A 16,116-nucleotide genomic window follows, 5' to 3' on the forward strand; every position below is an offset into this window, starting at 1 on the left:
CCCCCTGCCCAGGACACAAGGCCAGGGCGAGAAGGGGTTGTGCTCGTGCACCCCCTACCCTCTGATACCCACAGGGAGTCCCTATGCCCCCTGTGCCCACGTGGCACCCGCCTGCTGGATAATGCCCCGTCCCCCCACATGGCCCACTTGCTGGACAATGCCCCCCCACGCATGCCCCAGCCAGGCGATTGCCCCCTGTGCCCACGTGGCACCCACCTGCAGGGTGATGGTGGAGAGCTGCCCAGCCGAGGCCCGCAGGAGGATGCTGCTGGCCTGCCGGGTGCGGAACATGAGCCCAATGTGCCAGGGCAGCGTGATGCTGAGGGCTGGGTTACTCCAGGCCACAAGGCTGCTGCCCAGGAACCGCTGGGGATTTGCCATTTCTGCCAGAGACAGGAGCTGAGTCTGGGGCCCTGAGCGCCACAGGGCCCCCCAGTCGGGATCCGCCGCCGCCCCCCAACGGGCTGTGCAGGCACCCGGGGGACCAGCACTCAGGCGGTGGCATGTGGCTGCGATCCCTACTGGTCCCCTGCCTAGCTGTGTCCTAGAGTCACTTGCCTGGCCCGGCCCCATGCCTGGCCCCCTCAGCACAGCCTCTGCTGGCCCCCAGGACCTCCCTGGAGCCCCAGTGCGGCGCGAGGCAGAGACCCCACCTTGCCTGCAGGCCTTGCCCCCAAAGCCCAGGGGGCACTCGCAGCTGAACGTGTCCCACTGGTTCACACAGGTGCCCCCATTGTGGCAGGTGCTGCTGTCACAGACGTTCTTCTTGGCAGAGCAGCCTGCGGAGACAAGAGCCAGACGAGCCCCGGCTCAGGCAGGGCCCAGTCATGATGGGAGCCGCTGGGCCCAGCCCCTGCCCTGCCTCCTGTCACACCTGGCCCGACCCACCCAACCATCCTGGGAGCAAAGCCCTGCTCCGCGCAGCCCCTCGGCTGCATGCCGCACACCAGGCACCGTGCGCACTGCTCCTCTCAGAGCCTCAGCACAGCCCCCCAGCTCCTGTCTCACAGCCCCTCAGCACAGCCCCCCAGCTCCTGTCTCACAGCCCCTCAGCACAGCCCCCCAGCTCCTGTCTCACAGCCCCTCAGCACAGCCCCCCAGCTCCTGCCTCACAGCCCCTCAGCACAGACCCCCAGCTCCTGCCCCAGAGCCTCAGCACAGCCCCCCAGCTCCTGCCTCAGAGCCCCTCAGCACAGACCCCCAGCTCCTGCCTCACAGCCCCTCAGCACAGACCCCCAGCTCCTGTCTCAGAGCCTCAGCACAGCCCCCCCCAGCTCCTGTCTCACAGCCCCTCAGCACAGCCCCCCAGCTCCTGCCCCAGAGCCTCAGCACAGCCCCCCAGCTCCTGTCTCACAGCCCCTCAGCACAGCCCCCCAGCTCCTGCCCCAGAGCCTCAGCACAGCCCCCCAGCTCCTGCCTCACAGCCCCTCAGCACAGACCCCCAGCTCCTGTCTCAGAGCCTCAGCACAGCCCCCCCCAGCTCCTGTCTCACAGCCCCTCAGCACAGCCCCCCAGCTCCCGCCCCAGAGCCTCAGCACAGCCCCCCAGCTCCTACCCCAGAGCCCCTCAGCACAGCCCCCCAGCTCCTGTCTCACAGCCCCTCAGCACAGCCCCCCAGCTCCTGTCTCAGCCACCTGGCACACACCAGGCACGGTGCCATTGTTGGAGATGAAGTCAGCCATGTCCAGCTGTCGGTTGTCAATCATCAGGTTTCTCATGCAGCCCACGAAGTGCCGGCTCCGCACAGGGAAATTCTCCGGCAGGTCGGGAACCCCACCTAGAAGCAGGGGGCCAGTCAAATCCAGGGACCTGAGTCAGGCAAACAGATTGACAGTGAGACACGGCCACGGGCTGGGAGATTCCTCCCCATTCACCATCCAGAACCAAGGACCAGAAAAGCCCCTATTGCTCCCTGCGGGCGGGGAGCGAGGGGCCCTGGCAGGAAGGGGAGCAGTGCCGGGCTGGCAGGGGCCGCGGGCGGGGAGCGAGGGGCCCTGGCAGAGAAGGGGAGCAGGGCTGGGCTGGCAGGGGCCGCGGGCGGGGAGCGAGGGGCCCTGGCAGAGAAGGGGAGCAGGGCCAGGCTGGCAGGGGCCGCGGGTGGGGAGCGAGGGGCCCTGGCAGAGAAGGGGAGCAGGGCGGGGCTGGCAGGGGCCGCGGGTGGGGAGCGAGGGGCCCTGGCAGGAAGGGGAGCAGGGCCGGGCTGGCAGGGGCCGCGGGCGGGGAGCGAGGGGCCCTGGCAGAGAAGGGGAGCAGGGCTGGGCTGGCAGGGGCCGCGGGCGGGGAGCGAGGGGCCCTGGCAGAGAAGGGGAGCAGGGCCGGGCTGGCAGGGGCCGCGGGCGGGGAGCGAGGGGCCCTGGCAGAGAAGGGGAGCAGGGCGGGGCTGGCAGGGGCCGCGGGCGGGGAGCGAGGGGCCCTGGCAGAGAAGGGGAGCAGGGCCAGGCTGGCAGGGGCCGCGGGCGGGGAGCGAGGGGCCCTGGCAGGAAGGGGAGCAGGGCCGGGCTGGCAGGGGCCGCGGGCGGGGAGCGAGGGGCCCTGGCAGGAAGGGGAGCAGGGCGGGGCTGGCAGGGGCCGCGGGCGGGGAGCGAGGGGCCCTGGCAGGAAGGGGAGCAGGGCGGGGCTGGCAGGGGCCGCGGGCGGGGAGCGAGGGGCCCTGGCAGGAAGGGGAGCAGGGCGGGGCTGGCAGGGGCCGCGGGCGGGGAGCGAGGGGCCCTGGCAGAGAAGGGGAGCAGGGCGGGGCTGGCAGGGGCCGCGGGCGGGGAGCGAGGGGCCCTGGCAGAGAAGGGGAGCAGGGCGGGGCTGGCAGGGGCCGCGGGCGGGGAGCGAGGGGCCCTGGCAGAGAAGGGGAGCAGGGCCAGGCTGGCAGGGGCCGCGGGCTGGGAGCGAGGGGCCCTGGCAGAGAAGGGGAGCAGGGCCGGGCTGGCAGGGGCCGCGGGCGGGGAGCGAGGGGCCCTGGCAGAGAAGGGGAGCAGGGCCGGGCTGGCAGGGGCCGCGGGCGGGGAGCGAGGGGCCCTGGCAGAGAAGGGGAGCAGTGCCGGGCTGGCAGGGGCCGCGGGCGGGGAGCGAGGGGCCCTGGCAGGAAGGGGAGCAGGGCCGGGCTGGCAGGGGCCGAGGGCGGGGAGCGAGGGGCCCTGGCAGGAAGGGGAGCAGGGCCGGGCTGGCAGGGGCCGCGGGCGGGGAGCGAGGGGCCCTGGCAGAGAAGGGGAGCAGGGCCGGGCTGGCAGGGGCCGCGGGCGGGGAGCGAGGGGCCCTGGCAGAGAAGGGGAGCAGGGCGGGGCTGACAGGGGCCGAGGGCGGGGAGCGAGGGGCCCTGGCAGAGAAGGGGAGCAGGGCTGGGCTGGCAGGGGCCGCGGGCTGGGAGCGAGGGGCCCTGGCAGGAAGGGGAGCAGGGCCGGGCTGGCAGGGGCCGCGGGCGGGGAGCGAGGGGCCCTGGCAGAGAAGGGGAGCAGGGCTGGGCTGGCAGGGGCCGCGGGCGGGGAGCGAGGGGCCCTGGCAGAGAAGGGGAGCAGGGCTGGGCTGGCAGGGGCCGCGGGCGGGGAGCGAGGGGCCCTGGCAGAGAAGGGGAGCAGGGCCGGGCTGGCAGGGGCCGCGGGCGGGGAGCGAGGGGCCCTGGCAGAGAAGGGGAGCAGGGCGGGGCTGGCAGGGGCCGTGGGCGGGGAGCGAGGGGCCCTGGCAGAGAAGGGGAGCAGGGCGGGGCTGGCAGGGGCCGCGGGCTGGGAGCGAGGGGCCCTGGCAGAGAAGGGGAGCAGGGCGGGGCTGGCAGGGGCCGCGGGCGGGGAGCGAGGGGCCCTGGCAGAGAAGGGGAGCAGGGCTGGGCTGGCAGGGGCCGCGGGCGGGGAGCGAGGGGCCCTGGCAGAGAAGGGGAGCAGGTCCGGGCTGGCAGGGGCCGCGGGTGGGGAGCGAGGGGCCCTGGCAGGAAGGGGAGAAGGGGACCCGCCCCTCTGAGTGGGAGGCTCCAGCAAGTCTTACTTCTTGGTGCCCGACTGCGTCCCCTGTGCGGAGCAGGAATAGTTCCCCAGCAACTCCCCGAACTTCAGGGCCACGGCCGTGTCGCAGTCGTCCACCGTTACCGTGGCCACCTTCTGCTCCGAGGGCCCCTGTGGCACCCCTGACTTGCCAATGAGAGGCTGTGGAGAGAGAGAGAGAGAGCTGAGGGCACAGCAGGGGCTGTGGCAGGGCAGAGACACCCTGACCCCTCAGCCCCAAGGGATTTGGTACCATCCCATCACTGGAGCGGCCAGCAGTCTCCTCCTCAGAGCGACCACACCCCAGAGCAGAGGGGTCCCCAGGTTGCCTGAGACCCAGGTCTTAGGCATGTGGGGACAGGGAGACCAGCTGACCCAGCAGAGCCGCTTCACCATCACCTGCATGGCCAGCTCACGGCCTGACATCATCCTGAGCCGGCTGTCAGCCCAGCCTGTCCAGGGGCCCATGGGACACTGGCCCTGCCATGGCACGGGGCAATCAGGCTGCAGGACTCTGGCAAACAGTGAACTAGCCAATGGGAGCTGCGAGGTTCCATGGCTGCGCAGCTGGTAAGTAAAAAACCAGAGTGGCCGGGTAGCAGCTTTCGCGGAGCAGTTCCGTTTGAGAAACACTGCCCTGGACTAAGGAAAAGGCAAACGTAGCGCCCACCTTAAAAAAGGGATGCAGGAGAATCCGAGGAACTAGAGACCAATCAGCCTCACCTCGGATCCTGAACAAATCAGAGAGCAAGGACTCAAGGAACCAAGTCTGAATCACTTGGAGGAGGAGGTGATCAGGAAAAGTCACTATGGATTCACCCCTCTGATTGCCTTCTAGGACAAGGTACCTGGCTCCATGGCTATGGGGAAGGCAGTGATCCTGGTGCACCTTGACTTCAGCAAAACTGTTGATTCTTGCCAGCAAGTTAAGGAAGTATGGATTGGATACGTGGCTAGAAAGCTGGCTAGATTGTTGAGCTCAATGGGTAGTGATCCACAGCTCCAATATCTGGTTGGTGGTCAGTTGCAAACGGAGTGCCCCAAGCAGGGCTGGCTTTAGGAAGTGCAGGGGCCAATTCGAATCATTTTGATGGGGCCCTGCAGCAAAATTTTGGTTGAGGAAAAAAAAAAAACCCACACACACACACACACCCCACACGCGCACACACCCCGCACGCACGCGCGCACACACACACACTGCACACGCGCACACACACACACACACTGCACACACACCGCACGCGCGCACACACACACACACCGCACACACACACACACACACACTGCACACACACCGCACGCGCGCACACACACACACCGCACACACACACACACACACACTGCACACACACCGCACGCGTGCACACACACACACACACACACCGCGCACACGCGCGCACACACACACACCGCGCGCACACACACACACACACACCGCACGCGCGCACACACACACACACACTGCACACACACACACACACTGCACACACACCACACGCGCGCGCGCACACACACACCGCACGCACGCACACACACACACACACACTGCACACACACCGCACGCGTGCACACACACACACACGCACACACACACACACACACACACTGCACACACACCGCATGCGCGCACACACACACACACACTGCACACACACCGCATGCGCGCACACACACACACACCGCACACACACACACACACCGCACGCGCGCACACACACACACACCGCACGCGCGCACACCGCACACACACACACACACACACACACACACCGCGCACACACACACACACACACACACACAAATGTTTCAACAGGGGGCCCACACTCCTCCTCCAGAGCCGACGCCCCCTCCCGCAGCATGCCTGGCACACTTCTGGGCAGGGGCGGCAGGTTTGTATAATTTTTGGCGGTGTCCATTAGCCACACCCCGTGACCCCTGTTAACCACTCCCCGACTCCCATTAGCCACACCCTCTGGCCCCCATTAACCACACCTCTGGAGGTAACACGCTCGGGGCAAGATGGACACATGACCAGAAGTAAAAGGTGTCACGTCACCCCTCTTGAAAGTCTTTTCCCACCATCCTCCTACCAACAGGGATTAGTTTGGCCCCCACCAAACCCCCCTCATGCAACTATCCTGCAATTGCATTAATCCAATGTGTGTGACATTAACTCGGGGGCAGAGAGGCTGGGAGAAGGGTTCCCTCTAAGGCAGTCTTCCCCAACCTTTTGGGGCTGCCAGGCGCGCGGCGCATGCACCCAGGGCGCAAGATGGCTTGGGCCGGCCCTGGTCCCTCGGCGGGCGCACGTAAATGCCCCGGCAGGCGCCATGGCGCCCACGGGCACTGCATTGGGGACCACTGCTCTAAGGCTATGTCTACACTCACGGCTTCTTGCACAAGAACCCACAGAGCAGCCACACTGCCCGCCTGCTCTTGCGCAAGAGCATTTACAGTCCGGTGTGGTAGGAGAGGGCGTCTTGCACAAGAGCTACGCTCTTTTCTAACAGGTGTAAGCTCTCTTGCGCAAGAGGGCAGCGTGGACGCTCAGCAGGGATTTCTTGTGCAAGAAACCCTTATGGCTAAAATGGCCATCGGAGCTTTCTTGCCAAGAGAGCGTCCACACAGCCATGGATGCTCTTGCGCAAAAGCACAGCTCGCACATGGCAGTGTGGACGTGTTCTTGTGCAAGACTTCTTGCACAAGAACCCTTGCGCAAAATGTTCTTGCGGAAGAAGCCGCCAGTGTAGACATAGCCTAAGAGTTTCTTCCCATGTGCAGAATGAATTTTGTGTTGTGCACCAGTACTGAGTTCATGTGGCTTGTTTGGATGTGCCACTGTGGCACCCAAGTTATTTATAAATATTTTATAAACCTTTACCTTTTCTCTCTGCTGCCATGTCTCCTCCCCTTGCTCCATCAGCTTCCCTGGTGCCTGCTGCCCCCCAACTCCTCACCCTCCTCTGCTATCCTGACTCCTGCCCTTCTCACTTCCCTCAGCCCTCCTGCAACCTGCCCCCCTCCACCAGCCCTTCTCTCCCCCCGTGCCCCCTGCTCCAGTAGCCCCACTCTGATCATGTGAGCTACCCCTCCTCATCCCCTCTCCTAACACCTCCCTCTACACACCTGCCCTGCCTCTCTCCTCTGGTGCTGGTCCCTCCCCTGCAGGTGTCTGCCCTTCTGCTTCACCCCCAGAACCCTCTGGCACCTGCACCTTCCCTTAGCCCTGCACCCTCCTGGTGCCTCCCCCTTCCCTCACTGCCCCTCCCCCTTTGCCCTCTTTTTCCCTGATGCCCACCCCCTCACCACTCTCTGCCCCCATTCCCCTCATGCCCCTCTGTGCCCTCACACAACTCGCTCCATCCCAGCCTTTCTCATGCCCACCCCTTCTTTCAAGCCTTCTCCCAAAACCTCCCCCTTCCCCTTCTAGCCCCCAATGCCCGTACCCTCTCCTCTCGCAGCATCACTCTGTCCCCCTCCCACTGACACCTCCCCTCCTGCCCTTTTCCTCATTGTCTGCACTTGGCCCCCTGGCATTTGTCTCTCCTGCACCCCTGTCTCTTGGTGCCTTCCCCTTTCTTCCCCCTCCACCTCCGACAAGCCCCTTCCTCTTCCACCCCTTTCCCTATTTTCCCCCTCTCCCTCTGCACAAGCCCCTTCCCTATTTTCCCCTCCACACAAGCCCGTTCCTCCCCCTCCTCCTCCCTTTACCTTTCCCCTCACCTTACCTTCTGCCTTCCACTTTGCAGGGCCGGAGTCTGCGCTCGGGCCCCAGAAGTCCTCAGACTCTGAACCCGGAGCTAGGCCACACGGCGCAACGTGGTGCCGAGCAGTTTTAAAGTCCCAGGCCGTGACGTCACGTCATGCCCGGGCATATCCCTGCTCACCTGGGAACGCCACGCATCGTAGCAGCAGCCGGCAGCGCGCAAGGGGGAGCTGGACTTAAAGCTGTGCACGGCAGGGCCGGGCTGGGGCCAGGGGGGACACTCTGAGGCCGGGGTGGGAGGACACGCGGGGGTCCAGGGCCTGCTCCAGGCAGAGCTGGGGGAGAGACCCAGCTCCACATATTGGTGGAGCAGGGCCCCCAGCTCTGACGCCCATTCTTCCGGGTTCAGAGTGCGGGGCCCCTTTAGGTGCGGGGCCTGATTCAGGGGAATCGGAGGAATCGGCCTAAGGCCGGCCCTGGCCCCAAAGGTCGGTTCTGGGCCCAGTTCTGTTCAACATCTTTATTAATGACCTGAATGAGTGGATGGATTGAGCTCTCAGCAAGTTTGCAGGTGGGGAGAGGTAGATACACTGGAGGGCAGAAATAGGGTCCAGAGAGACCTAGACAAATTGGAGGATTGGGCCAAAAAAAATCTGATGAGGTTTAACAAGGACAAGTGCAGAGTTCTACAAAGAAGAATCCCATGTACTGCAGTAGGCCTGGGAATCAATTGACTAAGCAGCAGTTCATCAGAAAAGGACCTGGGGATTTCTGTGGAAGAGAAGCTAGATATGAGTCAACAGGGCACCCTTGTAGCCAAGGCTGTGTCCAGACTCCATGCCTCCGTCGACGGAGGCATGTAGATTAGCCAGCTCGGAAGAGGGAAATGAAGCCGCGATTAAAATAATCGCGGCTTCATTTAAATTTAAATGGCTGCCCCGATCTGCCGATCAGCTGTTTGTCGGCAGATCGGGAGAGTCTGGACGCGATGCCCCGACAAAGAAGCCTTTCTTCATCGACACAGGTAAACCTGGTTTCACGAGGCTTACCTGTGTCGATGAAGAAAGGCTTCTTTGTCGGGGCATCGCGTCCAGACTCTCCCGATCTGCCGACAAACAGCTGATCGGCAGATCGGGGCAGCCATTTAAATTTAAATGAAGCCGCGATTATTTTAATCGCGGCTTCATTTCCCTCTTCCGAGCTGGCTAATCTACATGCCTCCGTCGACGGAGGCATGGAGTCTGGACACAGCCCTAGAAGGCTAATGGCATATTAGGGTGCGTTAGGAGGAGCATTGGCAGCAGATCCAGAGAAGTGATTATTCCCCTTTATTCGGCTCTAGTGAGGCCACATCTGGAGTATTGTGTCCAGTTCTGGGCCCCCCACTACAGAAAGGATGTGGACGCATTGGAGAGGGTCCAGCAGAAGGCAATGAAAGTTATGAGCGGGCTGGAGCACATGACTGAAGAGGGGAGGCTGAGGGATTTGGGCTTATTTACTCTGCAGAAGAGAAGAGTGAGGGGGGATTTGATAGCAGCCTTCAACTCCCTGAAGGGAGGTTCCAAAGAGGCTGGAGAGAGGCTGTTCTCAGTAGTGACAGATGCAGAACAAGGAGCAATGGTCTCAAGTTGCGGTGGGAGAGGTCCAGGTTGGATATTAGGAAAAACGATTTCCTAGGAGTGTGGGGAAGTGCCGGGATGGGTTCCCGAGGGAGGAGGAGTGGTGACTAAGGGATTAACTCAGATACCTAGCTAAGGTGTCGGCTAGGGAGCCAGGAGAACCAATCGAGATAGAGGGCTGAAATTAGGGATGTTAAATATCGGTTAATTGGATAGTCGATTAACCTCATGAATTCTTATCAGTTGGTCGATTATTCTATAGCTCCCAGGGGTGCAGCCGGCAGCCAGTGCGCTTCAGCCCTATTCCCGGGGAGCCCAATGCCACCCTGCACTGCTGCTCTCTGTCAGACTTGGTCCTCGAGGGGAGCCAGTTTGAAAACCAGCCATCCTGCCATCCTGCACTGCAGCAGCCCCTGTCAGAGGGTGGGGTCTGAAATCCCAGACCAGGTGCAAACCGGAACTAAGCCGGGCCACCTGCCCGCCTGGCTCCCGGCAGGAGCTCTTGTGCATTTCAAAGTGGCAAGGCAGCATGGAGCCGGGGTCAATGGGGGGCCCCCACTGACTCCAGGCTCCATGCTGAACTGTCAATTTGAAATGCCACATGGACACCCCAGCTGACTCCGGGCTCCACGCATGGCAGCGCTGCACAGCTGATCCCAGGCTCAACTGTGGGGTGCTGCTACTTCAAAGTAGCCCCTCTGCCTCCCATTTGCTGCTTCTATCTGATAGAGGCATCAAGGTGAGGGAAATCGAGCAGTCAACTAGTCCTTAACATCCCTACTTTAAATGCAGAGCTGCAGCAAGAGTAGGTCCTAGACCTGGTGCAAGCCAGGACTGAGCCATGCTGCTAGCCAGCCAGCTAAAAAAATTCCTGCCGGAAGGGGAATGCGTGTAGTCTATAGCATTAGTGGATGCTTATTGGTTAATCGGTTAATCAACTAGACTATTACATCCCTAGTTGAAATTCGAATTGGATATAGTTCCCTGCCTGTTTTCTTTGTGTGGGAGAGTTAAACCAGGAATTGAGAGACAGACAGAATGATTTAACAACGGGCAGGACCACCATGCCCCCCACAGAACTCAGGGCATTGGAGCAGACTGAAAATCAGAAGAGCGTACTAGTAATTTTTCTTTATTTTGTGGTTTGGTTTGAACTGCTCTGTGCAAATCTATGCCCCCCCCCCCCATTTACTACCATCTAAGCATTGGGCCGAGACTTTTCTGTGTTTTAATTTGTTTTCCGTGGTTGCTCTGTAACATCTAGCAACCAGCTGTGGATGGATTCCCTGCCTCTTCATTGGCAGCTGGTCAACCCCTCACGCCCGGACAGGAGGGCAAGAAGCAGGAGGGTAGGAAGGAGCAAAGCTGGCTGAGTCCCCTGGACAAGAGCAAGGACAGACAGAGCCTGAGCAAGGGAATTTGGCTGGGCTTTGGCTCACAGCAGCCCAAAGCTTCCTCCTGTTCTGTGCCACCCTCAGGCCTGGCTCTGCTGTGCCCAGCAGCTGGCTCATCCTAGCTGGGCGGCCATGGCTCTAGCAGGAGGCTGCCTCAGGGCATAGCTGCATGGGTCATGCTGGACCACACCAGCACAGATGTCAGCTGAGCCTGAGGAAGGAGTAGTTCATCTGCCTCCCCACAGGGTGGCCAACCTCCTCCAGCAACCTGGCACCGTCTGCACTGGCCTCAGGAGTTTGCACCACGTAACTCAAGGGTTCACACTGCACCCACAGATGGCCCAAATGCCCTGCCTTCCAGGTGCCTGCGGGTGCTGCCCTGCTCACCTTGTTGTAATACTGCAGCCGGACTGTGTGCCACTGCCCGTCGCTCACGCCACCTGGCACGGACGGCGACACCGTGGTGGTTGACTCGCCTGGGGGGAGAAGGAAGTCACTGGTTACCACGGGGCCCAGGAGAGTGGAGGAACCACAGCTGGAGTGGGCAGGGGGTCGGAGAGCTCAGAGAATGGGGCTCAGGGTCTGCGGGCACAGGGGTCTGTGGGAAGCTGCATGCTGGGGAGCCAGAGGGAGGAGAGGCAGGGTTCGGGCACCTGAGAGCAGGGCAGCTGGGGTGAGGGCTGGTGTGCTGAGGGAAGCCAGGCCTGGAGCCGGGAAGGAAAGGGGGATTCAGGCCCAGGGCCGTGGGGAGCTGAGGGGAGCCAGGTCTGGTGTCGAAGGGCCCAAAGGGGCAAAGTGGAGCTGGACCCAAGGCTGAGGAGAGCCACAGGGGGGCAAAGCGGGCTGGGGCAGAGCGGGGCGAAGGGGAGCCGGGCCAGGCCAGGCCCTACCTGCTGAGAAGGTGAGCTGGATCTGCTCATGGACGATCTCCAAGGCCACGAAGTCGTGCTTCTCGTTGAAGCGCCCGTTGTACAGGAGCAGCCCGTTCCGCTCCTTGGTGGCGAACCTGCCCAAGGAGGAGACATGAGCCACATCACCCCCAGCACACCCTGGAGACCCTGCCCTCATCACCCCCAGCACACGCTGGAGACCCTGCCCTCATCACCCCCCAGCACACCCTGGAGATCCTGCCCTCATCACCCCCAGCACACCCTGGAGACCCTGCCCTCATCACCCCCAGCACAGCGAACCCAACCTCCCAGAGCCAGGCAGGAGTCCACTGGTTTGTGTCAAGGTTCAAATTTCTTAGTCAAGGACTTGTCACGCCCAGCCTCCATCGACAGTAACACTATATCAATAATGGGTTCTGTTCAAACGCATCTGGCTGTCCGCCCTTGGCCTCCGTCGCCAAGTGACTAGCCCTGGACAAGAGCATGACCAGAAGAGGCACCTTGGCCTGTGGGGGGTGCGGACAGATGTCAAGCCTTGGGAGAATCAAGGCATGTGATAGGGCAAAGTTAAGGTAAGCATCAGCGCAGAGATAAGGTGGGTGTCAGGCAGAGTTAAGGCAAGTAATTGGGCAGAATTAAGGGGACATTGAGCCAGCATTAAGGTGGTGTTGGGCCAGAGTTAAGGGAGCATCAAGACATAGTTAAGGAGGTGTTGTAGAAGAATTAAAGGGGGCACTGAGCCAGAGTTAAGAGGGGCACTGAACCAGATTAAAGGGGGCTGTAGGGCAAAGATAAAGGGGCACTGGGGCATCATTAAGGGGGCACTGGGACAGAGTTTAGGAGAGCATCCAGGCAGATTTAAGGGGGCATTGGGGAAGAATTAAGGGGCCAGAAGTGCAGAATGAAGGGGCAGAAGGGCAGAGTTAAGGTGATGGAACACACTTCCCTCGCAGTGAACCATGAATTCCAGGACGTGTCATGGCAATTCCATCTTTGGTCTCACCACAGCAATCAGAGTACAAAGGAAGCCACGGGTCTGGCTCCCTGCATCCTCTGCTGACGTTATTATATGTCAGAGGATATGTCATTAGATGACATATCATATGTGACATGATATGAGGAAGTATGGGAGTTTGGGGGGAAGCTCAAAGGGAGGTTGCATGCAGAGGGGGGCACGCAGTGTCCCTGAGTGTTACTGGTTTAATGTGGTCAGGGGAGAGGGAGTTGTTGTTGCAGAGAACAGCACAGAACTGGAGACAGCAGCAATTGGTGACCTGGTGACCGGCAGACCTAGCTCGGATGGCAGCATCCAGGCAGACTTAAAGGGTTATCAGGGCAGAAGGGCAGAGTTAAGGTGGACAGGCAGAGAAGGGAGGGGCCCAGGTGACCCTGGATAGAAGACAGTGGACAGGCGAGGAGCTGCTATAGGGGATACTGGAGGCTCAGCTGGAAGAAGGGGGCTTCTGAACAGGGCAGGGGGAGAGCAGGCAGAGCCCACCTGGCTGCAAGGGAGATTCAGACTTGCAGGACTACACGCCTGAGAGACCCTTTGCTGCGTTCAGAGCTCAATAAACCCTTGCCCATGACACATGTTCGCTGTTTGCATCCAACCCTGGTCAAAGTGGGCCAAGGGAGAAGTGGACGTAAGGCTCATGGTTTGCTGGCTAGAGTTGTGGGATTTGTGAGCGTGTATCATTTCGGTACTTGAAGATACGAACGTGTCTGCATTTCAAATGTTAGCTCCTGCCGTAACACAGACGGAGGAGCGAGCCAGCGTGCCTAGGAAAGGCTATTCAGGTTGATTGGGCCACCAAGGAACATTCAATGGGCAATAAAGCATGAAAGGCACCAACTCCACTGAATGGACTTTTCTGTAAACCTTCACTCTGCAATGTGTCCCCCTGCAAAGAACAGGTGCCTTGCCCACATGACTCCAGACACCTTGGGACATACTTTTACACAGCGAGAACAATGGGAGTCCCTCACATGGCGGAGGACACATAGAGGACCCTGAAATTCCTCCAATACTGCTTTTCACCTCTGGAGGAACTTTATTATGGGGATTTATTATGAAGATTTGTTATAGTGATCCTCTATATGCTAGTAAGGAGGAGAGATTAGAAGTTGATAACGTATGGGTAGGAGCTGATGAAAAGAGTCCCAGACAGTTAAAGACTTGCTCATTATATAAGTGTTTGCATACAGATCCTAGAAACTCAAAAAAAAAAAAAAAAAAAAAAGATTGGTGACCATTTAACATCAGATGTACTCCAGAGACTTGACTTAATCCATCAGTCCTACCAGCCTGTACCCAGAACTTTGCATTTGGTGTATGTATTTGATTCCCTTAGGCAATTTTAACCCTTCCTTCCTTCCCTTATAAATAAATCATTAGATTTTAGATTCTAAAGGATTGGCCATCAGCCAAGATTTGAGCTATATGTTGACCTGGGAATGTAGCTGCTCCTTTAGGATCAGAAGAAATTTTTTATTTGGTGAGATTGGAGCAGTTGGTACAGGAACCCACAAGGGGAGAGGCAATTCTCGATTTAGTCCTGAGTGGAACGCAGGATCAGGTCCAGGAGATAACCGTTACAGGACCGCTTGGGAATAGTGCCCATAATAGCCTTTAACATTCCGGTGGTGGGAAAAATACCTCAACAGTCCAGAACTCTGGCATTTAATTTCAAAAAGGGGAACTACACAAAAATGAGAAGGTTAGTTAAACAGAAATTAAAAGGCACAGTGACTAGAGCCAAATCCCTGCAAGCTGCATGGAAACTTTTTAAAGTCAGCATAATAGAGGCCCAACTTAAATGTATACCCCAAATTAAAAAACATAGCAAGAGACCTAAAAAAGAGTCACCCTGGCTTAACCACCATGTAAAAGAAGCAGTGAGGGACCAAAAGGCATCTTTTAAGAAGTGGAAGTCCAATCCTAGTGAGATAAATAGAAAGGAACATAAACACTGTCAAAACAAGTGTAAAAATGTAATAAGAAAAGCAAAAAAAGATTTTGAGGACCAGCTAGCCAGAAACTCAAAAAGAAATAACAAAATGTTTTTTAAGTACATTAGAAGCAGGAAGCCTGATAAAAAAAACCTGTGGGTCCCCTAGATGATCAAGATATAAAAGGAGCAATCAAGGATGATAAAGCCATTGCGGATAAACTAAATGATTTCTTTGCTTCAGTCGTCACGGCTGAGGACGTTAGAGAGATTCCCAAATCTGCACCTTCCTTTGTGGGTGATGAATCTGAGGAACTGTCCCGGATTGAAGTGTCATTAGAGGAGGTTTTGGAACAAACAGAAAAACTTAATGTTAACAAATCTCCAGGACCGGATGGCATTCATCCAAGGGTTCTAAAAGAACTCAAATGGGAAATTGCTGAGCTATTATCTGTGGGTTTGTAACCTATCCTTTAAATCGGCTTTCGTACCTAATGACTGGAAGGTAGCCAACGTGACACCAATATTTAAAAAGGGCTCTAGAGGCAATCCTGGCAATTACAGACCGGTAAGTCTAACTTCAGTACCAGGCAAATTAGTCGAAACAATAGTGAAGAATAAAATTGTGATGCACGTAGAAGAACATAATTTGTTGTACAAAAGTCAGCATGGTTTCTGTAAAGGGAAATCCTGTCTTACTAATCTGTTAGAGTTCTTTGAAGGGGTTAACAAACATGCAGACAAGGGGGATCCAGTAGATATAGTATACTTAGATTTTCAGAAAGCCTTTGACAAGGTCCCTCACCAAAGGCTCTTGTGTAAATTGCATGGCCATGGGATAAGAGGGAAGGTCCTTTCTTGGACTGAGAACTGATTAAAAGACAGGAATCAAAGGGTAGGAATAAATGGTAAATTTTCAGATTGGAGAGGGGTAACTAGTGGTGTCCCCCAAGGGTCAGTCCTGGGACCAATCCTGTTCAACTTATTCATAAATGATCTGGAGAAAGGGGTAAGCAGTGAGGTGGTAAAGTTTGCAGATGATACCAAACTGTTTAGGATAGTCAAGACAGAAGCAGACTGTGAGGGACTCCAAGAAGATCTCACCAAACTGAGTGATTGGGCAACAAAATGGCAAATGAAATTTAATGTGGATAAGTGTAAAGTAATGCACATCGGGAAAAATAACCCCAACTATACGTATAGGCTACGTCTACACTGGCATGAATTTCCGAAAATGTTTTTAACGGAAAAGTTTTCCGTTAAAAGCATTTTCGGAAAAGCACGTCTAGATTGGCAGGATGCTTTTCCGCAAAAGCACTTTTTGCGGAAAAGCGTCCGTGGCCAATCTAGACGTGGTTTTCCACAAAAAAGCCCCGATCGCCTTTTTCGCGATCGGGGCTTTTTTTGTAGAAAACAGTACTATGCTGTCTACACTGGCCCTTTTGCGCAAAAGTCTTTCGGAAAAAGACTTTTGCCCAAATGGGAGCAGCATAGTTTTTCCGGAAAAGCACTGATGATTTTACATGAGATCGTCAGTGATTTCCGGAAATTCAAGCGGCCAGTGTAGACAGCTGGCAAGTTTTTCCGCAAAAGCAGA

At 58.2% G+C, this 16,116-nt stretch overlaps 1 protein-coding gene across 3 annotated transcripts in view; it reads right to left on the minus strand.

The window, feature by feature from the left end:
* The window catches only part of CELSR2 (cadherin EGF LAG seven-pass G-type receptor 2), an 84,249-nt gene that overhangs the window by 40,037 nt on the left and 28,096 nt on the right, over positions 1 to 16,116 (minus strand). For all 3 annotated transcript variants that reach the window (XM_075910442.2, XM_075910443.2, XM_089773711.1), the window contains exons 4-9: positions 11,572 to 11,687; positions 11,069 to 11,157; positions 3,967 to 4,124; positions 1,646 to 1,809; positions 654 to 779; positions 217 to 383 (exon numbers count right to left, since the gene is read on the minus strand). In XM_075910442.2, the coding sequence (XP_075766557.2) occupies positions 217 to 383; positions 654 to 779; positions 1,646 to 1,809; positions 3,967 to 4,124; positions 11,069 to 11,157; positions 11,572 to 11,687 (820 nt within the window). The remainder of the gene's footprint in view (positions 1 to 216; positions 384 to 653; positions 780 to 1,645; positions 1,810 to 3,966; positions 4,125 to 11,068; positions 11,158 to 11,571; positions 11,688 to 16,116) is intronic.

Source organism: Pelodiscus sinensis, chromosome 27, assembly GCF_052426305.1.
Source record: "Pelodiscus sinensis isolate ZL-2025 chromosome 27, ASM5242630v1, whole genome shotgun sequence".
Taxonomy (NCBI): Eukaryota; Metazoa; Chordata; order Testudines; family Trionychidae; genus Pelodiscus; species Pelodiscus sinensis.